The sequence below is a fragment of the Miscanthus floridulus genome, chromosome 19, assembly GCF_019320115.1.
Source record: "Miscanthus floridulus cultivar M001 chromosome 19, ASM1932011v1, whole genome shotgun sequence".
In the NCBI taxonomy this organism is placed as follows: domain Eukaryota; kingdom Viridiplantae; phylum Streptophyta; class Magnoliopsida; order Poales; family Poaceae; genus Miscanthus; species Miscanthus floridulus.
Window position 1 is genome coordinate 44,079,198 of NC_089598.1, and position 23,996 is coordinate 44,103,193.

Consider the following 23,996-nt stretch of genomic DNA (forward strand, 5'->3'; position numbering starts at 1 on the left):
TTTTCAAATATAGGCTTGAGTAGTGTTCAATGTGCCTCTTTCATGAGCATCACCTTAGCATCAAGCCATCTTGACAACTGGAAAAGTTCCATGAAGTTTGGAATCAAGAAGTCACATAAAATGACAAGTTATGTCCTTGTTTGAATTGCCTTATCTAGTGAATGAGAACATGTGGTGTCGACCAAACCTTGCTACCTTGCCCAAATAACTCTAATTGAACTCTACAACAAAAGTCATGAAAGGTTCATGTTGAGCAAATGTCAAGAAAATGCCTTAATCGGTCGAAAACCCTAATTCCAAGGTTTATCATGATACCACTTTGACCAAGGTTAAATAACAGTTTGGAAACAAGTTATGACGTTTGACATTTAATAGAAGTCAAAGTTTAAGTTAAGCATAGAAAACTTTGTTTTTGGACCCAGCCCTAAATCAGCTTGGAAGCAAGTCAAACAGAGGATCAAAGATAGAATTAGCTGTTGTTTTCTAGTCTCTAAATAATTCTAAGTCTGGGAGCTTTGACCGACAAGGACATGACGATTGACACATCACATTCTCGTGATTTCGTTAAGCGACTTGACTTGATCCCAAAATAAAAGTTGGAGATAATTCACTGGAGAACAGCTCAGAGAAGTTTGGCCCAAGTTTGGCTTTGTTTTGATCAAGTTTGGGTTTCCTTGATCGCTGTCAATACGTTGATACTGTCACTTTGGAGCTTAATAACCTACTAATTCATAGCTCTAATGGCCTTGCACCCTAAATACAAGTTGAAGAGCATCTAGAGGAGAGCAACTTTGCTTCAAGGTGCTGGATCAGAATCTATATGGAATATGCTGAAAACGGCATCCCAACCCTAGCACTCCGTCGCCCGCCACCTGCTCGCCAAAATGCCAACATGGCGGTCATGCATGAGTTCACGCCCCACCATGCCGACGCGCATCCCACCTCCTTTGCCACACTGCTGCCTTGATGGGGAGCCCATCTAAGTGCGCCCTCTGCCTCCGCACTCTCCCAGCTCTCTCTCTCTCCCTCTCTCGCTCGCTCGCTCGCTCTGGCTACTCTAGAGCGCGCGTTCGCCATGGACGGCTGAGCCAAGCTCCCATGCCGCTCGTTCCTGCTCGTCCGCGCGTCCTCCTCATCAGCCAGCCATCCTAGCTCCTTCCCCACCTCGCACTGCCTCTCCCACGCTGCCTTCCCAGCAGCGCCGCTACCTACATCCTGCTGCCGCCAGAGCTGCGCCTCTACGCGCCGCATGCACATGGCCGGGACACCTTGGTTCGCCCTTGGCCAGGCTGCGCCCCACCGTAGGTGCACGAGCATGCCCTGGTGCTCCACCGCCACCTCTCATCGCCGGAGGACCGCCGTCCTAGCTGAAGCCGACCTCCTCTACTCTGCTCTCTATGTACAGAGAAGAAGAAGGTCCTCGGGGTGAGAATAGAAGCTTTTCTAGGGTTCCCAATGCAAATTTGTGACTCATATGAATAGTGTTGCATAGTGTTGATGTACCTCAGTGCAAATAGGTTTTTCTTTTATGTGTTTTCAGCTAAAACTTTGGAAATTCATAGTAAATTGCAGAAAAATAGTAAAATAGCAAATGAACATGTTTTGGAATCCTTGTGAGTAGATCTATGCAGTAGTTCCATAACATCATATGTTTTAGTAGAAAGTTTTTATTGCACATATTTATCTTTGTAAATTAGGGTTTTCTAGGAATAAATTCATATCTAAAGTTGTGGTGCTCCAAATAGTGTGAAACTTTTGTGGTAGCATGTTCATGTGATTCTTGTGCTGTGGTAAGAAATTCAGGTTTATTGGTGTATGTGTGACTGAGTTATTGATTTAACTTGCTTAGTGCTTAATAAATGGTTTTAATTGGGAAATAAATGAAATAAGATTGGAAAAATAAGAAATATTGTTCCATTACCCTAGCATAATGTTATTATGTCATGTTGATACATAATATGGCTATATGTTTATAGAAGGTATGGAGTTTTAGATTTATTTTCCCCTCATATGCTTTATTACAATAGAAACTTGTTTTTATTGTAGTAATTAATTTATAAAACTTGAGCATGTAATATTTCTACAGTAGCCATATTTTGATATCACCTATAACTTGTAAAAATTCTAGCTCCCAACTCTATGTTTAAAATATCACCTAAAAATAATATATATATGTTGCATTATATAAGTAGAGGATGAAAGTTTGTTAGTAGATGCATGTGTTTATGCCAGGTAATGTTTCTAATAATTTGTGCTAAGTAACGTTATTGCTTGGTTATGATTTGGAGTTACATGGAGCTGTATATATAGCAATAAAATGTTAGTTGTTAAAAACATACATGATAAATGCATATATTGTATCTCTGTTGTTGTGGCTGCTAGAGCAGTTAGCAGTGTGGTGATGATTTAGTGGCCTAAATGATGTTTTATGTTGATATATTGAATAGAAAAGTTATAGATAATTTCATTATCTTGCTTGTCCTGAAATTTCATGATTTTAGGCCTAATGGTTTAGGAGTTATAGATTTTACAAGTTTACTGTTAGCTTTTGCATGTGCCCTGAATAGATCTGAATGATTATATTGTTTGGCTTATTTAAATATAGAATCGTGTATTGATGACAATAGAAGAGTTGTAGTGCTTTGGTTAAGCTTTCCAAAATATCTAAGAGCACCACTTTTTCTAGCCTCGCACTCTGGTTATAGCTGTTCAAAGTGAAATAGCAAGTTCTATCCAAATTTGGACAGAGAGACCTTCTTGGTGTTATTTGACCTTGATAGTTGTAGAACTATCTTAAGATCATAATAAGAAAGTTGTAGATAACTTAATAAGATTTCCATAAAGTTAAAAATCATATTTGCTGAATGTCTAGAACTTCATATATACATTTTTGAAATTTATGTTAGTTTTGTGTCCTAGAATGTGGGTAGATCTGCTTGTTAGTGTTTTTAAACCTTGTTAATCTTTGAATTGACTCTAGGTGTAAATAACAAAGTTGTATACAATTTCCTAAGCTTTCCATAAAGTCTAGGATCGCCTTTGTTTGATGCCTATAACTATAGTTACGGTTGAAACAAGTGACTTCTGTGTTGCTGTCCAGATTTTGTGCATGTACTAAGTTCATTGCATTAGCTTACTCTTGTTTGGCTAAACATGTTTAGTTAATTCTTGATTCATAAATGCTTGTAATAGCTAAACTTAAGTTAACTTGTGTGCTTGCTATCTTTTTATAATAGATTGTGTGATGTTTAGTTAAACAACTCTAGGTGCTATGCCTTCTTGTGCAACATTGAGCTTGTTTTGAATGCTTTTATGTGATGCATCCCTTGTGGCAATTCTTCGCATTCATATCTCTGCATTGTGCATCTCATTTAGGTACGCTAGATGAACCACGTGAAGGGTGGAAGGACATGATGTTGGAGTCAAACCAGAAGACGGTGTTGGTAGATAAGTCCCAAAGATGGTGTGTTGGTGGATGGATCTAGAAGATGGAAGGACCCCAAGAGTTCATGCCTAAACAGGAGATGCTCGCTAAGCAAGTGTCATCTAACAAACACTGACCTAGTGTTGGATCCTAAACAAGCGCCGGAGCATTCTAAGCCTCCCATGCTTTATAAATATCAACTTGAGTTCTTTATGTTTGATGCATTAGGTTATAAGAGTTGATTAGAAACACTTGATGCATATAATTTCCTTGTCCAGAAATATACCTTGAACCCTATGTAGGTCTAGGATCGAATAAATGCTTAGCCATGCTTAGTTCAGTAGAAGTCAGGTGATTTCCTATCACCTACGAGATATAGGTGGATACCTGGTCGCGGTTGGCTATATTTTCTATCATGGAAAAGAACCATGTGATGATGTAATTGGAGGACGGACGAAGTCTATGTTGTAGGTTGACTCATGTAATTCTGTCTATGCCGCTTAAGGACCACATCGTTATTGGTCCTCGGTCATTTTGAACACAGACTCTCACTTAGCTGGCCGGATAACTCATTTCGACCGCAAAGCCGAGTAGCTCAACTTAGGCCAAGCCTCATTCTGTAGGAGTGCGCATACTAGAGGTAGTAAGGATGTGCGGGGAGCTAGATGTGAGTCCAAGGGTAGGCCGGGCCTGATCATCCTAGTAGCCGGTCAGTCCCTGAGTGTGCAACGCAGATCGAACCCGCGACAAATGACCTGAGTTGTACCAAAGGTGACCTAATACTACCTTAGCATAGGTATATCTGGATTGGTGTTAGGATTTCTACTCAGCTGGTTGCAATCAATTTGAATCGCCGTCTCTCTCGGATAGTGAGAAACTTGACTGAGCTTCCTTCATCGTAGTAACACTGGATGGAACATGATGGTTATGAAGATTATATGATAACCTAGATATGGTTACTAATGTTTGCTTTAGCTTAATCAAATGATTGCTCTAGAATCAGTGCAAAGTTAGCCATAATGAGTTTTACTAAACTTGATGCTCAAATGTTGACTAAAAGATTGAAAGTAAGGACTCATGATAGTAATGCACTTTTTGCAAAGTTATGCTATCCAACCAGCTCCATGAATAAGCCTTGCATATCCTTGAGAGTCTTTTTATTTCTCTCCTAATGGGTAGGATTTCTGCCCAGCTGGTTGCAATCGATTTGAATCGCCGTCTCTCCCGGATAGTGAGAAACTTGACTGAGCTTCCTTCATCGTAGTAACACTCGGTGGATGTGTATTTGCTTAATCTATTACGGTCTTGGCTGTGATGTGGATTTACCGAGGTCCTTCGTGACACTCGGTGGACTACCGAGTTTATATAAGTAAAAGTATGTGCACGTCAACGTGTTAAACGGGGGCAGCCGTACTTGATCTTATACAAATTGGGCAATTTTGTCGCAACTGGTCGGCCCCGGTCAACATGATGGGCTGATCTGACTAGGGGAGGTATCTAGGGTCAGCGATGGTGTCGGTAGCCTTGACGGCTAGAACTCGCCAAGAGGTGAGCTTCTGGTCGTGCCTATTCTTGGAGGCTAATCGGCCCCCGAAGATCGTATGGATGGTCTTGCTAGGGTCTTGGAAAGTGCCACCCGCATCCCTAGGGGGCTCACGATCCTTGCCCATGTCGTCATCATGGTCGTCTACTTCTTATTCTGCTCTTCAAGTAGGGCCTTGGCAAGGCCCATACACTCTCTCATGGTGTGCTTTGCACCCTTATGGACCTGGCATGGGCCGTCGAGCATCTTGTCAAACTGCGCGTTGTAATTGCGCTTGGCATGAGGCTACTTGATGGAGCCGATGAAGCTGTCAGGTCGGCAGCGGTGTAGTTGCCTAGGTTTGGAGCTCTTGGGTCTGTCACAGTGGTCATGATCATCGGGACGGTGCTCAAGGTCATCGCGATGCCAGTCACGGTCATCGTTGCACCAGTCATCATGGCAGTCGTCATCGCGGCACGCTGGGTAATCAATCCGAGGAGCCCGGCTAACTTCTTCTTTGTGGCATTGTTTAGCCTCCTCAGCATCGGTGTACTAGTTGGCCATCTAGAGCATCTTGCCAATCGAGACCGGCAGCTTCTTGTTGAACTTCCTACAGAGCTCATCGTGATGATGGAGCCCACGGACGAAACAGGTGATTACTTTGGCTTCAAGGATGTTAGGAACATGGTTCCTTACTTCCGAGAAGCGTCGGATGTAGCTCTAAAGGAGCTCTCCTATCCTTTGGTAGATCTTGGCCAGGTCATGCTTTGTTGCCAGCTGTTCGTAGATCGCCTTGTAGTTTTTAACGAACATTCTCTTGAGGTCATCCCAAGAGTAAATGATATCTGGCTAGAGGCTTGTGAGCCAATTCATTGTGGTGGGCTGGAGCATAACTGGCAAGTAATTTGCCATCACATCGGTGTCACCACCGTCGGCTCGCACGGCGATGGCATAGCTTGTTAGCCAGTGCTCGGGATTGGTGTGGCTGTCATACGGTTGGACCTCATAGATCTTGAAGTTTGTGGGCCACTATACAGCATGGAGTCTCATCATGAAAGCTCATGGGCCGTCAGTGACGATGATGGCATCACTAGTAACTTGCGGAGCGACGACGGCTATGACTCATGGGGTGGCGGCACCAGCAGCAGGTCGAACGGTAGGCCCAGCAGCATTGTCGATGGCAGGTTGGGCGGTGTTGCCAGAGTTAGCTAGATCAAGCGGGCGAAGAGTGGCCTCAAGATTGCCCCATTCTTGGTCATATTCCTATCGGGCGAAGGATTTTGCCCTCATTGCATGAGTTGCGATTCCTGTCGATGCGATGGTGAATGTCGTGGAACTAGTTGAGGTGGCTCTAAATGTCTCCACCATGAGGCTGATTAACCTCCTAGTTGACATTAGGGTTAGCGTAGCATGGTGGGTTGCTTGGGTTGATGACATAGTTGCCTCTTGCACCCCCTGAAGATAGGGGCCACCACCCTAGAAAATGGCTTCCACCTGCTCGATGAGAGCGAGCCTGCCTTGACCTTCTAGATCGGTTCAACCTGGTGGAGTGAGACGAAGCTTGATTTTCATGAATTTTGAGGACATGTACTGCCACTGCATTGAGCATGGCGATGGCCTTAGTGAGCTCGGGAGTCTACCGAAGCTTGCTAAGCTTGTTCATGGCCATGGCAAGGTTGGCGCTCGATGTTGGCTGGACCTCATGTTCATCGACCTAAACGAACTCCTCGTCAAGGTTGTGGGCGACGTGGTGACCTCTTTGCTGATCGATGTCTCCACCATAGATAGCCATGCTGCCCCTAGCATTTGCGGTGGCCACGGCGGCATCTACTTCCATGTGACACCGATCACAATCAGCGTTCCTTCCTTCTTGAATGGCGTGATGGGAATTGGTTTCCCCATCTCAAGGGGACTATCACAACTGATCATGAAGAGCTCCCTAGGGAAGAATCTAGGCGGCGATGGAGCCTCGGTGAGGATGTCGATAACAGTCTCGGTGACGGTCTTGGTGGAGCCCTCAGATTCAGCATCTGGATCCTCCTCCAAGACGGGGAGTATGGAGTCATCGTTGAGCTGATGAATCTGCACCATGTTGATTGCTAGTGCAAACTGGTTGGCAATGGGCAGATCGGGCTCGGAGAGCGGATGGACGTTACCGATCTGGTCGGCGTAAAGATCGCGCAAGGCATCTTGGTAGATGGAAGCTGCGTTGGCCAACCCATAGGTCTAGGCGGCCATGGAGTCTTGCGTTGGAGCTTCTTGTCTGGCCCTAGGTAAATCAGATCTAGAGAAAGGTCAGCGTTGCACTATGTGCCCCATCGGAGTCACCGTGATGGTCAGATCTGTATCATGCCACCTCGGGTGGCATGATTGAGCGGAACGCTTGGTGCGAACCGTCGTGAAGTGCTAGAGTAGCGGGAACTCATCGTCGTGAGAAGACCGGTCCATGACTGACTCTATGAGCAACAAGCACTCAGCTAGCTTTTGATTGATCCTATCTATAGAAGAGATCGGATCGTCCTGCTGGATAGGCTTCCTTGGTTAGCGTGGCGCTAGTGGGTGAGTTGCTAGAGAAAAAGACAACCCCAAGAGAGATCCCGAGATCGGATCTACTGGTGCAGCAGCTGATGTGATCGACGTAGGATTGCCTTGCACCAGTTGGATGATTTCCCCATCGCCATTGGCGTTCATGACCCAGGTGATGGATCCGACCATAAAGGATTGGCCGAGCCTAGGAGTGAATGAAGAACTCAGAAGATGTACCATCTAGCTCGCCATGGGATCAAGCGCACACCCCTACCTGGCGTGCCAACTATCGACAAAAGATGCTTAGCAATCCATCGAGGGGGTTACCCGTGATGGTAGATTTGTCGGGGAGGTGAGCGAGTTCAAGAGCGAGACGGTGACAAGACACAAGATTTATACAGGGTCAGGCCATCAGCTTGACATAATACCTTAATCATGTGTCCTGTCGGTTTATATTGGCTACTGTATATGATTGCATGTGTTTTGAGGGGGTCCCCTACCCGCCTTATATAGCCTAGGGGTAGGGTTACATGCCGGTCAGGTCTAAGTCTAATCAGGTAACAGATAATCTTTACATGGAATCTTAAATTTGGCATATCCTAATTGATTCTATGTGATCTTTAGGATGTCACCGACATGCCTTGCAGCATGCGCCAGGCAGCACCATGCGCCGCAAGCCTTCATCTTGTGGGTTGGACCGCCCATGCCGGTACGACCCATGTAGTCCACCGTGGGTACCTGGCGTTAGACCCCCCACAGCGATGTTTATGCAAATCAACTACGAGGCGATGGAGATCTGGGAGGTGATCCATCTAGGCACCAACGTTAAGCGATCATTGGAGTGATAGGCCATGGGGGCACTAATGCGATCAGTGCCCAAGGAGATGTGGGGAACTCTTGGTGCAAAGAAAACGGTGAAGGAGGCTTAGGAGACAGTGCAGATCATGCGGGTTGGAGCAGATCGGGTGAAGGAGGTCAGCATTCAAAAACTGCTCAAAGAATTCGAGAACATCGAATTCAAAGAAGGAGAGAGCGTTGAAGCCTTTGGCATGCGGATCACCAACCTCAAATCACTCGATGAGACAGTTGATGATCCCCGTGTTGTCAAGAAATTCCTTTGTGTTGTGCCACCCCGTTTCAATCAAATCGTAGTATCCATAGAGATGTTATGTGATGTTAAAACTCTGTCAGTGGAGGATCTAGTGGGGTGGTTGTGTGTGGTGAAGGATCAGTTAGTGGACAAGGTGGAGCAGATCACTAACAAAGTCGCCCGTTTGCTTCTTGCTGAAGAAGATTGGCTTGAGAAATATAAGCATCATTTCCAATCCAATCAGAAGGAGGGAGGTAGCAGCGATGGTGGTCAGGGAAAAGGAAAGGCACTAAATTGGTCTGATACAGGTGGCTCAGGCAAGACAGGTGCTGTAAAGCTCACCTCTGAAGGCACACCGAGGCAAAAGGAGAGATGTTGTAACTGTCGCATCTATGGCCATTGGTGTGAGGGACTCGGCGCGTTAATTCACCTAAAATGAGTGTCATCCACTTGACTAGCTCAATTTAAGCAAACCAACCTCGATGACTCCCCCAGGAGCGCACTTGGCAACTCCTCTTCAGGATCAGATTGAGTATCATACCACGATAGCCTCCACAACTTAAGATTACATCTTATCATCGGAGCACATAATAATTCAGTGGAAAACATATATTACAAGTCTTATTAAATTTAATAAGTTAATTATACAACATTAAGGAAGACATTGATTCAATGCAATCATATGTAGTGAAGACCAACTACTATCTTACCAAACACAACTATGCTACGATATACACTCTCACTAGTAACAGGTAGTCACCTTGCCCATGGGCGTCACTACCATAGCTTGGATGGCTCCTGCCATTCACCCACTGCCACTAACGACGGGGTGAGATGGCTGCCAATGTCCTTTACCTGCAAAACAACTTAACAACAGCAACGTGAGTATATTGAGTACTCGCAGGACTTAATTCCAACATATAAATATTTGGTGGATGCAAGAGAATTAATAGGCATTTGTACATTTGCATAAAAGCGCAAGGTTCATTAAAGGAATGACATGCCCATGATTCATAATTGAAAGTATTAGCATTAAGGTTCATGATAGCAAGACAAGTGTTCAACATATGTAATTCATATCATCATCAAGTTTCATCATCAACACTACAATGGGTATAGAAGAAGGAATAATCGGTTCCGTCCCGAAGGACTTTAGGCTTTCGAAAGACTCTAGCAAAGGGTGCAACTGTACCCACACGGAAATACGGGACTAACCACCATACTCCAGATCCTAGAATAAGGGTTGCCTCATGATTTCCAACCTTTCTCTAATCTGACTAGAATATCTAATGAAAGGTCCGACTGATTCCCCGATCAATGTCTCGGACATTCTCGACCGACGCAAACCCCCTTGCCAGTTTCATCAATAAACCGGTCATAATTAGTTACTTGGCTTGTCGACCCCATCTGCGACATGTGGTCTATACGGATGGTTACTCGGACTCACTATCCCAATGAATGGTCCTTAGCTGCTCCGCGAGCTATGTCACTTGAGATCCCATACTCACAGTGACCTTACCCCTTGCAAGATTAGAGAGTAACAATGTGACCATCAGATTATATCTCAAGTTAAGATTGGTCCCTTGAGGCAGGTTTGGGAGACCAAAGTCTTTTGGAAACCTTTGTTTGATAAAACAAATCATTATCAGAAATGAGTTCAAATCAAAGGGTTTTGATACTTGTTTTGCTTTGAAACCATTTCTCCCTTTGAAAGGTAAAGCTTTCGCAAATAAATTGGTTTTCCTAAAGCCTTTCTAAAGTGACACTTTTGAAACTAGAAGGGATCAAGACTTTATAAAACAAAACCTTTTCGCAAGCCTTTTGTTTGATAAATCGTCTATAAATCATTTTGAAAACAAATCGATTTTTGAAGAAGGTTCGGACTCTTTTTTGAATGGGAAAGGACCTGCCAAAAGGATTTATAATTATCCTAGTCATATTTGATTACCTATGAACCAAGTTAATCCCCTCATTCATTTTAGTATTTAATTAACCCGGTGTAGCATCCTACTTATGCAAGCATGAGTTCCCTTCTCATACTCGACTTCTACCGTTGCTAAGCAAGTAAGCAATTAAGCGCTACCAACCCATTCATTAAATGAAGGCTCTAATTAATTGGTGAGTAATTCTAACTTAGTGAAGCATCATTAAGTTATTAACCAAATCTACATGAGATGCATAACTAATAATGAAACACAACTAAGTATCCAAAATAGGGTTTATAGTAGTGGGGTGCCTGCCTGTTGGAAGAGCAAGGTTCCCTTAGCATGAAACATCTCTTGGCGTCTCTCCAATATCGCGTACCTATATGTATGCACTTGTATAAGATATGTATGCATGCATGTCATCGTATCAATAGAATAAATATGATGCCCATGTGTGTTATGATATACTTAGGCATGTGTATGATTAACTACTAAGTACATGGTATTAGGTGTGTGTAACATGTGCGTGTAACATAGCATTACTGTGCTGTCGGTATGCAATGACGGACACTCCATCATGGTTCACGGATGCTCCTTCAGGTTTGGGACTTAGACATCTTCGGTGTTTAGTCCTCATTGGATAGTCCGTGATAGTCAATGGACACTCCGGTAAGAACTAGGAGCTCTCGGGTTATTTAGAGACCAAGCTATATAATTCGGCGGACACTCCACTTGTGACCGTGGACACTCTGCCAAATTATAGTACGTGAGACACAAGAGATAAGCTTAAGTGCATGAACGTAATGACATGGTGCACAAAACATGTTTCACAAACATCACATGTCCAAGGCAAGTTAACAAAACAAGTTTCATGACTTTAGGAGACCTAGAGAATAAGTTATCTATTTATTAGACTAAAAATGCATTATGTTAAGTCAATATTAAAATATACTTTTTGGTGTCAAGATCATGCCTAGATGATAGAGAATATCCTAAAGAACACGACAAAACTTGTTTCACAATTTTTTGAGTTCAAATGCATCTTCTATGGCCTTTACAAGTTAGGGCTGTCCTGCTGTGGTGCAGCGGACAGTCCGCGACTCTGCGGACACTCCGGACGAACACGTGCGCCGGAGCATTCCACTGGGATGAAAACTGGTGTCGACGGACGGTCCGTGAGAACGACGAACCATCCGGTAAACAACGAACAGCTCGGATCCGGCTCTAAATCGAGTACGGTTTGTTTCTATGGCTTACTAGTGACGTGGGGAAGCTTCTACAAGTGTTGGATGTGCCATGCAAGTGTTGTGGGGAGGTCGACTTTGTCAATGGTGGAAACCACCGTGGATAAGACATGGAGCTCATGGGAAATCTTGCTAGGGTTGGGGAGGATGAAGATGGACTTCGGGGATGTGCTTACCATGTCTCGGGGAAGCTCTACCTACAGCAGCTCGGCCAGGAACGCAGCACGCAAGGAGATCGAGTTTCAGGCGTCCTCCATGCTTGAGGTTGAAGAAGGGACTTGGGGCTTCATCTCCTTCAACTCCGGTGATGATGAAGGGCTGGCCGACGTGGTGGAACTGCTCGCTGGGCATCTCCAGCAGGGGCTGCTCCTCCTCCTTCCCCTTCTCCTTCCCTTCTCTCCTTTTCCTTTCTCTGTTTGCTGGGCGTGTGGAATGAGAGGGATAGAGAGAGAGCTGGCTGGTGGTGTATATGTGAGAGAGAGAAGTATGACAAGTGGGCCCCGGGGGGGGGTGTGGAGGACAGCTCATGTTTTGCATGTCACAGCTATCGGTGCAATCTGGTGGACAGTCCGCCGTGATTGATGGACGCTCCATCAGCGCACGAGCGTGTCTGTGTATGACAGCGCAACACCTGCACGGGACATGTGTCAACATGTGTTGACGAAAAGTCCGCCATGAGTGATGGACGATCCGCCAGTGCTGGATTGTGCCTGACAGACTAACTGTGGGCTGGTAGACACTCCGTTGTACTGGGTACCGAGGTAGGCTACTCCTTATAATTCATCAGACGCTCCACCTTAAGTGACGGACGCTCTAGTATGAACCGGTCACTCTCGGGTTCACTGGCTATAAGGTTTTATAGTTCAACGGACACTCCGCGGGATACCACGGATACTCCGTCAGTGCACGGGTTGGCCAAGATTATCCTAAGTCTGTGAGATGTCTTGACGGACGATCCGGTGGTGATGTCGGACGATCCGCCAAAACTGGCAGTGCTCGGTCTTGGGTTGGCCTAGGCACAAGTCAGAGTCTAATTTAGATTAAGACATGCACACTTGGATGGTCAGAAATAACTGCCTATATGGTAACGATTTTTGAGTCGTTACAACAGAAGGAGGAGAAGCGTGAGGAGGCAAATGTTGCTGTGGGGTGGGGGGGCGTTGATCATCATCCAGCCAGCCTTAATCCTGGCGGTGGCGAGCGACATCACACATTCACAGTTGAGGTGGTTCATCTCTCGGAGAAAAAGGTGGTGCCGGTGGAATGCCCAAAAGGTGTATGGGTGCTGGACACGGGTGCAAGTAACCACATGACTGGCTCTGGTGCAGCGCTCACTCATCTCAACGAAGGCGTTCGGGGAACAGTGCACTTTGGCGACGGCTCCAGCGTCGAAATTCATGGGCTCGGGTCCATGGTGATCCAAGGACGACAGCAGGAACACAAGGTACTCACTGACATTTACTATATATCAAAGCTCAAGAGTAATATTGTCAGTTTGGGTCAGCTTGAAGAAAAGGGGTTTGAAGTTTCACTGAAAAATGGCAGATGTAGTGTGCTTGATCAAGGAGGGCACACATTATTGATTTCAGCTCCTAGGACTGCTAATCTTCTTTACAATCATAAGTTCAGTCAAGTGCCACTTGTCTGTTTACTGACAAAACTAGATGATGATGCTTGGAAATGGCATGCACATTTTGGTCACCTAAATTTCAGATCTCTTAGGGACCTTGGTAGAAAGGATATGGTGTCAGGCATGCCCATTGTTGATAGGGTGGAGCAAGTTTGTGATGGCTGTGTAATTGGTAAATAGCACAGGGCTCCATTCCCAAGTGTCAGTCAATATCGTGCTAAGAAGGGACTAGAATTATTTCACACTGATCTCTGTGGGCAGATTACTCCACCAACTACAGGTGGCAAATCCTATTTCTTGTTAATTGTTGATGACCACAGTAGATTCATGTGGGTTGAGATGCTAAGGTCCAAGGATGAAGCACTATCTTATTTCAAGAAGGTGAAGGCAAGGGCAGAAACTGAACTTGAAGGAAAGCTCAAAGCATTGAGGACTGACAGAGGTGGTGAGTTCAACTCTACTCAGTTCAGTGTCTTCTGCAACGAGTATGGGATCAGGCACTACACCACCACACCATATACTCCCCAACAAAATGGAGTGGTGGAGCGTCAAAACCAAACAATGGTTGAGGTGGCCAGGTGCTTGATGAAGAGCAAAGGTGTCCCAGCTTGCTACTGGGGTGAGGCAGTAGCAACAGCAGTATATATTTTGAATAGAGCACCAACAAAATGTCTGGAAGGTGTTACACCTTAGGAAGCTTGGCATGACAAGAAGCCTAGAGTAGAACATATGAGTGTTTGGGTGCATTGCTCATGTGAAGAAGAATGGACCAGGAATTAAGAAGCTGTCTGACAGATCTCAGAAGATGGTTTTCATTGGGTATGAGGAGGGAACAAAAGGCTACAGGCTGCTAGATCCCACAACAAGGACACTGCACATTAGTAGGGATGTTATATGAAGAAGATCAGGGCTGGGACTGGAGCATTCCCACTGCAGTCCAAGACCAACCTGAATTCATTATTGTTGAGCATACTATTACTGTTGGTGGTCCAATAATAGAACCCGCAGAAACTGATTCAGTACCAAACAGCCCAGTTGCTGGCTCTCCTGTTGCAGATCAGTCCCAACCATCTCCTGGAAGCTCTCTTGGGCCACCAGTACTCACACACCAGCTGCATCTACTCCCACCACACAGGCAGTAACTCAGTGGGCCACACCAGCTCAGGGCCAGCCAGCGGACTCTGATGGAGTTCCTATCAGATACGAAACTCTGTCAGAACTGTTTGACAACACTGAAGAAGTGGAGGATTTTGAGTATAGTGGAATATGTCTGCTAGCAGCTGATGAACCTGCCAGTGTCGAACAAGCTCTAGAAGAAACATGCTGGAAAAATGCCATGGAAGCAGAACTTCAAGCTATCAGAGACAATAATACTTGGTCTCTGTCAGATCTTCCCAAAGATCGCAGGGCCATAGGTTTAAAATGGGTGTTCAAAGTCAAGAGAGATGCTGCTGGGAACATTATGAAACACAAGGCCAGATTAGTGGTAAAGGGGTATGCTCAGAAACAGGGGGTGGATTATGATGAGGTGTATGCACTAGTTGCAAGAATTGAAACAGTTAGGATCTTGTTGGCTCTTGCAGCACATGGGGATTGGGAAGTGCATCACATGGATGTTAGATCAGCCTTCTTGAATGGTGATCTCCAAGAACAAGTGTTTGTACACCAACCACCTGGATTTTCTGATGCTACACATGCTAGGAAGGTGCTGAAACTGAACAGAGCCCTTTATGGGCTCAAACAGGCACCAAGGGCATGGAATGCTAGATTGGATCAAGAGCTCAAAGCTTTGGGATTCTAAAAGAGCACAGTTGAACATGCAGTTTATAAAAGAGGCACAGGAGACTCTCTTTTGCTAGTTGGAGTATATGTTGATGATCTTATCATTTGTGGACCAAACAACCTGAAAATAACTGAGTTCAAAGAACAAATGAAGAAGACTTTCAGTATGAGTGATCTTGGTCTACTCAGTTATTATTTGGGTATGGAGGTAAAGCAAGAGAAGCATCAGATTACAATTTGTCAAAAGGCTTATGCAGCAAAGATTGTGGACATGGTTAACATGACAAGATGTAATCCTTGTGATACTCCAATGGAACAAAGGGTGAAGCTGACTACTGCAAAACCAGGCACTGAACTTGATGTCACCAGATACAGAAGCATAATTGGCAGTTTGAGGTACCTGGTAAACACAAGACCTGACATAGCTTATGCAGTAGGGATTGCTAGCAGATTTGTAGAAGCACCAGCAAAGGAACATTGGTCAGTAGTCGAGAGAATTATGAGGTATATCACTGGCACACTTGACTATGGCTGCAAGTTTCAGAAAGGGGAAGGAGTTGGTCTGACTCTGTTGTGATACACTGACAGTGATTGCTCAGGTGATCTTGTTCACAGAAAGAGCACTTGAGGGATAATTTTCTACCTTGGATCAAATCTGGTGACTTGGGCTTCACAGAAACAAAAGGTGGTGGCCCTATCATCTTGTGAAGCAGAATATATTACTGCAGCTCTAGGTGCTTGTCAGGGAGTGTGGTTGAGTCGATTGATAGCAGAGCTGGTTGGAGGGGAAGCACAGAAGTTCAGACTTCTAATTGAGAATCAGTCAGCTATAGAATTGGCCAAGAATCCTGTGTTACATGAAAGGAGTAAACATATTGATACTCGGTATTATTACATTCGAGACTACATAGAGAAGGACATGGTTGATGTTGATGATGTTGGGACTGACGAGCAGGTGGCTGATATTCTGACGAAACCTCTTGGGAGAATAAAATTCGTGGAGTTCAGACTGAAGCTTGGCGTCGTTACGGTACAACAGGATTAAGGGGGTGATATGTTTTCTCCAACGTGCCATTGGCACGGTATTCATTAAGCAGAAGTAGAGTTTTACAAATTATTAAAACTTGGACGGTAATTTGTGGTTACCGAACCAAACACCAACAGAGCTCACACAGTTGTGATTACTAAATAAACTACATAGCGACCGCGCAGAGGACCAAGCAAAGGGATAAACAAACACGGCAGGCCCCGAACCCAGCGGCTAAAAAGCGTCCTGCTCGAAGCCAGTGAGGTTGAGCTCCATGGCCACCGGATCGAAATCTGGAGCGAAGAGCGCCTAAAGGGCCTCCATCTTGGAGGGCGACAACGGCTCTGCGAAGAAGGCCTTGATATTGTCCAAGGTCGCAGGGTTCGGACCCTACGCCATATCTGCGATCCCTAGCTTCTGCTTCAGCACATTTTGTTTCTGGACAGTCAGATTGGAGGCCTTGGCCTTAGCAGCAATCCTCCCACTTGGATCTTAATAAAGTTGCCACGTGGTGTAATCCTGTTGTTAATGTTACTTGGTTGTTTGGTCTACGTCACGTAGATTCGTGGGAGGGTCAGAGATGTGCGTGATCCTCGTCGTGACCATGTTCTGGTGTGTGGCCCCGTCGCGACGTTGTTCGTGCATGTCCCATGGCGATCCAGAAAAATGGGCGATCATGGGGGCGTCGTGGCGACGGTGTGGAAGGCTTCCTACTAGTATATTGTCCGTGCTAACGCTACGGTGGTATAAAAAAAATAAGTCATAAAACTAAAATATAAATCAACTGATGACGTAATCAGCGTATAAATATGCAACAAATAAGTCATAAAACTAAAATATAAATCAACTGCTGACATAATCAGTGTATAAATGTGCAACAAATAACTTGTGGCATGACACTTAGGCAAAAAAGAAAAAAAGCTGACGTTCTGCAAGTCGAAAATTTTGTCTGAAATGTCAGCTTTTGCTGGCCGGGGGCTACTACCGGACATAACTTTTGCAACAAATACTTGTTTGAGAATGCACCCACCATCCTGAACTTATGCTTTGTTTAAATCCAGGGTATAAAGTTTTAGGGTGTCACATCGGATGTTATACGAGGGTGTCGCATGGGGTGTTCGGATACTAATAAAAAAATAAATTACATAATCCATCAGTAAACCACGAGATGAATTTATTAAGCCTAATTAATCCATCATTAGCACATGTGTGTACTGTAGCACTATGCTGTCAAATCATGAACTAATTAGGCTTAAAAGATTCATCTCGCAAAATAGTCACAATCTGTGCAATTAGTTATTTTTTTAGTTTATATTTAATACTCCATGTATGTGTCCAAACATTCGATGGTATATGGTGTAAAGTTTTAGGAAAGAAACTAAACAAGGCCTTATTGCAAGATGCATCCATCATTCATATGTCAAACAATATATGTGGGAAGAGAACCTCTCCGAGGAGAAAGGAAAAAATGTCATATTGTACATCAACTACCTTGAGGAAAAGAGTCCAAAACTGGCAAATGGGCCGCTAGGCAATTCTAAAACATCATCTTAAGAATACAGAATAAAAATTCAGGTCAACGAAAGCCAGAAACAGCTTGAGCTGAAGATAATATCACTAAACAAAGCAACTGGCCATCTGCAACGTCCACCCACGTCTATTTCTGGCTAGACAATTTCTTGGCAGAACCAAACTGCAGAAGAATGGTGCACGCGTCGCCCACCATATTGTCAATGTTGTCCTCACATTTCTCATATGCTTTGAAGCCTGTGAAAACTAGAGCAGTAACTGTCGTTGACAATATTTTCTCACACCATCAGTGATGTGTTCATGCTGCTTATATTGTAGGGTCTAAGTAAAGAATGACAGTTTTTCATTACCTATTTTAAATGCAGACCATCAGAGTGAGTGAAACCTGGCAAAAACAAAGGACAATGACATTTTAACATAAAAAGCACACGAACAATCACTACGCTTCACACAGTATTTGGAAATTGACCTGTAAAGCATGTAACAAAAATTCTAATCTAATGGAAGTATCAGGTATTTTGGACCACTTACAAATTAGAACTGAAATATATGCAAACTAAAACACCAAAAGATGGTTCCCTGCGTAAGACTTGGCCATTACAGCTCAACACATCGCAATGCAAATGAATCGTATGATTTGGGAAATCCTTCTTAGTGATATTGACTTAATTATCTTCAAAAACAAAAAAAAGAAGATTGTTATGCCTCGCTACAAACAAAAAAAGTATTTCACAAACTGGTACTCTCTCAAATTATATTCCGATGTTTTTCTTTTTGAACAATTACATTACAACTCCACTAATTACCATACAACGAACAATAAGATTCATTAAGATTCACGTGTCTATGGGAAAAATCATAAACATTAGAGGAATAGTAATGTTATGTTTTACAACTATTCACCATCGTCATCCTCCACCAACAGTGAAGGAACTTAGCTCTAGATTCACTCTCCTATTATTTTATCAGAGGACCGCCATATGCTTGACAATGTCATCTGGTGGTCTTCTTTAATTTTTGATGGACAAAGAAGCCGATGGCTATGGAAACTTGTGATTTGCCCATGCTAACAGTAAATTACGAATTACAGAGCAAACAAGGAACTTTGAAACTTTCAGGATAACAGATAGAGTGCAAAAATAAATTTCACCTTCCTCACCCTCCTCCAGTTCTTCCTCTTTGTTGTCTCCTTCCAAAAAAATGGAATAGTAGAACCAAAGCAATTGGGGAAGTGAAATCCTCAACTTTTTGTTCCTCTTGCTGCACCTTCTCCTCCTTTGGCTCATCACATTTCACATCCGAGATAGCAGGTACAAGATAACGAAATCAGCATAAAAAAGCTGTCCACCAACAATCAGACAGTAGAAGCAAGTCGATCTGGGAAATGAAATCCTCTCACCTTTCGGTTCGTCTTGCTACACCTTCTCCTTTGATGCGGCCGCCACCACCTCGGCTTCCTGTTCCAAAGCTATCGTCATCTTCAATGTTTTTTTCCTCGGATTCATCTTCGGCAGGTCAGTGAAGCAAGAAAGCAATAGTTGACAGGACGAAAACTGAACCTTGCCACTTACTTGCTACCTGTTGGTAATATGCTTCTGCTAGGGTCCTTCTGTTATTGATTGACGTCCACTGAGATAAGCTGCTAATGAATTTACGAACAGGCTATTGCATACGACAATGAAAAGCGCAATCGACCCAAACAATTTGTTGCAGAAAAACTAAACTTAAACCATTGAAGAAAGGCGATGAATCAAAACTTTCAGTCAGCCTAACAAGTTGAAGGAGGAGACTGCATTACTAAACTGAACCTGAAACGCTAGAAAAATACAGCTGCTGTTGTTGATTCTGAAATAGAAATGGAATAGTAGCAGATTGCAAATCGAACTGCTCCCAAAACATCAAAAAGGATTAAACAAAAACCAGACAGGTAATCTACCCGAAAGAACAGAAAAGAGTGCTGCTTGTCTTTGCTGTTACTGAAAAATGTTGTTTCAGAAACAACACAGTGAACTACCTGATAATAGAATAGCTCAAATGTTTCTCATAGGACATGCCAGCCTCGTAATGTGAAAACAAGTGGCATTGTAGTGCGAAAGAAATGGTTGCAGCTAAGAGACAAAACACAATGGGAATTAATAGCTTTTCTCCACCTTGTAATCATCTAGGCGAAGGCGACTTCGAGATGAGAGGTATTTAATAAGCATAATAGCATGCAGGATTTAGACTGAGATTAAGAGGTACTCACATCACTTGCCAAAACAAATAAAAGAGCTCCTGTAGCAATAGCGCAGGGAGGATCATCAATGTCCAGAACCAAAATAGCATCGATAATTTGTTGTACCAATCTACAGGATATAAGAAAAGGAAGGCATTTGTATAAGTAATAAAATGGAAGAAGGTGCCAAATCTAATACTGTGTTTGTTAAATGCTAACATCTTTAGACCTGGACAAGTTCTCAAATTCAATAATAATTTAACTATTCTGATGGACTTAGAGAAATGAATTGCCATTAGAGCTTGCTCCAAGAATTCAAGCCCAGTTCAGACAGAACAACAGATATCCCACACCTTCGTCTTATTCTAACCAAGGTATTTTGTCTTTTAACTTAAAGTGAAGTACAACATCAGTGTTGGCATAATTGTCAATGTAAGAGTAAACCAACGACACATTTCAGCTCAAGCAGATCCTGCGCCGGGGCATAACTGTCAGAAAAAGAGGCGCCTTTGATGAACTCACCCTTGGGACCGGAGCACGCGGTGGCGCTCGGCGGAGGCACAGATTCGGAGCAACGCGAGCAGGCTGGCCCGCCGCATCTGCTAACAACAATATGATGGATAACCCAACAGAAAGAACCGACATCAGAAAATATGACCCATTAGCACAGCCAAAGGACAAAGATAACAGATAAAAAATGCGAGCACGCGGCGGCGCTCACGCGGAGGCGCAGATCCCGAGCAACGTGAGCAGGCTGGCCCGTCGCATCCGCTAACAACAATATGATGGATAACCCAACAGAAAGAACCGACATCAGAAAAGATGACCCATTAGCACAGCCAAAGGACAAAGATAACAGATAAAAAATGCAAGCAAAGTGATGCTCTGATGGGATCTATACAAATATGGTACCCAAATTATGGTTCAACAATGAAAGAAAATGTTTCATTAAGCATTTTATTTTCATATAAAACAGAATTATTTCAAAGCTGTAATTAGTTCCTACAAGAAACATGTAGAGTTGCACCAGCAAAAAAATAATAGATCATATTCATTAGTAGGATCCTCTTATTAAAAAACCATACAGGCATAGAGCCATAAGCCCATAACTAAATGAAGCAGCAAGAGAGGAGCAAATTACAGCATCGTGGATCAGCTGATGAAAGTGTACTGGAATACTCCTAGAAGCAAAGGCCTGTTCCCTGAATAAATTTGCATATTGACCTACACGAAATCAAAACAATTAGCAAGATTAGTAATAAAAAATATATTTCTAAACAAAAGCGCATAATCAGAGAAATTGTGAAAGTGGTTTTGCCAACCCAATGGTGCCAACATTCACATGGGGCTTCCTGCGCAGATTGATCCGGATTGGAAAGTGAATCACACGAAGGAAACGAATCCATCAAAATGGATAATCACGAATCACACGAGTCTGAACCGGTCTGGGCCAAGGAGTACTCACGTGCGCGTGAAGGTGGTGGCCATGAACCTCGCCCATAGGATACCGGCCAAGCGGTTGCGGCAGGGCCAGCGGCGCCGTCGCCGCCGCGAGCGCATCGGGTCCCGAGATAGCAACAGCGCGGAGGGTGGGGTAGGTAGCGCCCCCGGCGGCGGCGCCCCGACGGCAGCGCCCCACATGGATGCTGCATATATCCGCGGGTACAACAGGAGGGATGGGGACGGTGAGGCAGGCCGATGGTCTCTGTCGCTCCGTCCTGAGGTGGTCACGCGCCCGGCCGCTTTCGGCGATCTCGGGGCGTGCGGCGTGACGGGGTCGCGAGCGTGAGGTAGTCACGCGGCATGAGGGGCGTGATGGGGTCACGCATGCGCGTGGGGAGATCCACGGGAGGGCGATGGAGGGCAGACACATTAAACATGAGCTGTCGGATTTGGATGAGTAATGAGAGAGAATGGCTAAGAGATAATCTGGTGCATCTGTTTTGATGGTGTTATATTTTCTAGGTGCATTCATAGGTGTGGAAGTAGTATAGGTCGTGACTGTGGAGTAGGCATTTATTGTGTGGCTGTAGATTTATTCTAACTGTTGTATTATAGGGGTAGAGTAGATGTAAATCAAAGATCGATGCTAGGAAAACACTGCGCCAGTTGGGGCAGTAACAACCATGTGTTCATAGTGTTCTTTCTTCTTCCTCGCGTGAGTGAGCTCTAGGGCTTTAGTCATCGCTGTCACCACCTGTCGGTGTTCCGCCGTCGCCGAGCTCGATTACTTGAGCTCGGTTCCAACACGCTGGGCCACCTGGCTGTCCGCATTCTCGGACGGCGCCGATGTCTTTGCCTCGTTCGGCAGCGAGATGTTCCTACCAACCACCGCGGCGATGGAGCTCCTCCTAGGCCTCAGGCCACCGGCCGCCCGTTCCTCGCTGGCGACGAGCCAAGAACCCTAACAGAGGAAGAATAGGGAAGAGCGTGGGGTTTTTTTACTAAATTGCCACGGCCTTATCTTCCATATGCCATGGTGGCACGGTCACGTCGGATTGAGTGGCTGGCGTGGCTGCCTTTGGACCATCCATGCGCCACGGCAAAAGGACCTGGATAGTTGCTTTGATAGTTTGAGGACATAGATGGGAAGTCGACAAAACTTTGAGGACCCAGTGTGTATTTTACTGTAAGCCCAAATTAAACATGCACATACTCGCTATGTCCTATAATATAGCGCGTACAAGCATTCAGAAATTATACTCAAATATAAGAGATTCTAGAGGACTAAAAACAATTTTGCATTTATACTTACCATTTATCAACCAATCACCATTAATCATTGGTGATAGCGTCTGATTAAGAAATAAGGTGAGGATACATACATCTATTATGTTCTCTATTAATTTGTCCTAAACTCTCTAGATTTCACTATATTACAGAATAGAGGGAGTATCAAGTAAGCACATACATATACACAGAGGTTTAATTACAACTCACCAAGGCACGTACAGCCCCACGCGACTCATGACTCGCAGCGCCACCGCAGCAGCTGCCGCCGCCGCTCCCCTCCTCCACCAATGCTGGTCCCCCTCCCCCCCCCTTCGGCATATCGCCGAAGACCAGAGGGAGTGGGGATCCATCGTTTTTAATAAATTTTTCTAGTAGATCGAGTTCTTAGGGTTAGGGTCTCTCCATGCCAAATTTTTATGGTTTTGAGGATTTATCTCCTCCTCCTCTCCGACGACCGCGAGAAGACAGGGTGGAATCGTTTTCTCCATGACGCCTCTATTGAAGATGGGGTCGACAACTACGTCGTCAGAATCCTCATAGGTATGACGACATGGAGACTTTTATTTTCGAACAACGACATCAAGGCGGAGATGGTGTCACCACCATGGAATATATAATTTTCTCCGGTCTCTTCTCCGTTTTATTATGGTTAGATCTGGCCACGATAAAAGGACCAGGGAGAATAAGTTTCAGATGAGTCTTCCTTATTCTTCAGTGGCAGAAAGAAGAAGGAAGACACCAGAAAGAAGAAGTTTCTCAACTCCGCCTACATGAATGTTGGCTGTCGTTCGTTGGGTATCTGTTCTCAGGCTTTTTGCCAAGTGTTTGCCTATGCGGTCATCCATACTGCAAAGCGTCGTACAGGTTTGATTTTGAGATCTGAAGCTATTCACAGCGTGGGTACAATTTAGATGAAAATTAGTTTATGTAATTTAGAGTGCTTATAACGTGTTGATGTACCTAGCTATTATCTAATATAATTCTTATTTCGTCAAAAAAAAGTAAGCACATACATGTTCCAGATATATATGAGACTACACATAGACAAGGTAAGAATATAAGCGTGGACCTGACTGTTAATTGTGATTATATATAGACTCCTCGAAGATGATACATACATTCCAATTGATCATTTTTTGAATATAGAAGGAAAAAGGCTATTCTTGTCTAAGGCTGTTCTTGTCTATGGGTTTCAAACTTTTTTAATTTCATTCCCATCGACAAGAACAGCCTTTTTCCTTCTTTCATTTTTTGTGAGACAACGTTGGTTGTGGATCTAGTCTTCTGGTCCTTTGTAAAATCTATGCAGCAATGCTTCCTGACAATTCAAAAGTTTGATGTCTTCTAT

At 44.2% G+C, this 23,996-nt stretch overlaps 1 protein-coding gene across 8 annotated transcripts; it reads right to left on the reverse strand.

Moving 5' to 3' along the window:
• Positions 1 to 17,653: 17,653 nt before the first annotated feature.
• Positions 17,654 to 21,735, reverse strand: LOC136528200 (uncharacterized). Of its 8 annotated transcripts, none has more exons than XM_066521127.1 (9): positions 21,381 to 21,735; positions 21,057 to 21,139; positions 20,438 to 20,514; positions 19,946 to 20,045; positions 19,272 to 19,362; positions 19,100 to 19,157; positions 18,851 to 19,010; positions 18,051 to 18,085; positions 17,654 to 17,946 (listed from the first exon to the last, which is right to left on the reverse strand). In XM_066521127.1, the coding sequence occupies exons 1-7, from the start codon at positions 21,565 to 21,567 to the stop codon at positions 18,986 to 18,988; spliced, it is 621 nt and encodes a 206-aa protein (XP_066377224.1). In that variant the 5' UTR covers positions 21,568 to 21,735; the 3' UTR covers positions 17,654 to 17,946; positions 18,051 to 18,085; positions 18,851 to 18,985. The 8 variants fall into 8 exon arrangements, with proteins under 8 accessions (XP_066377224.1, XP_066377230.1, XP_066377223.1 ...); XM_066521133.1 differs by adding an exon at positions 21,238 to 21,267 and having other exon boundaries at positions 17,654 to 18,085; XM_066521126.1 differs by having other exon boundaries at positions 17,654 to 18,085.
• Positions 21,736 to 23,996: the final 2,261 nt, after the last annotated feature.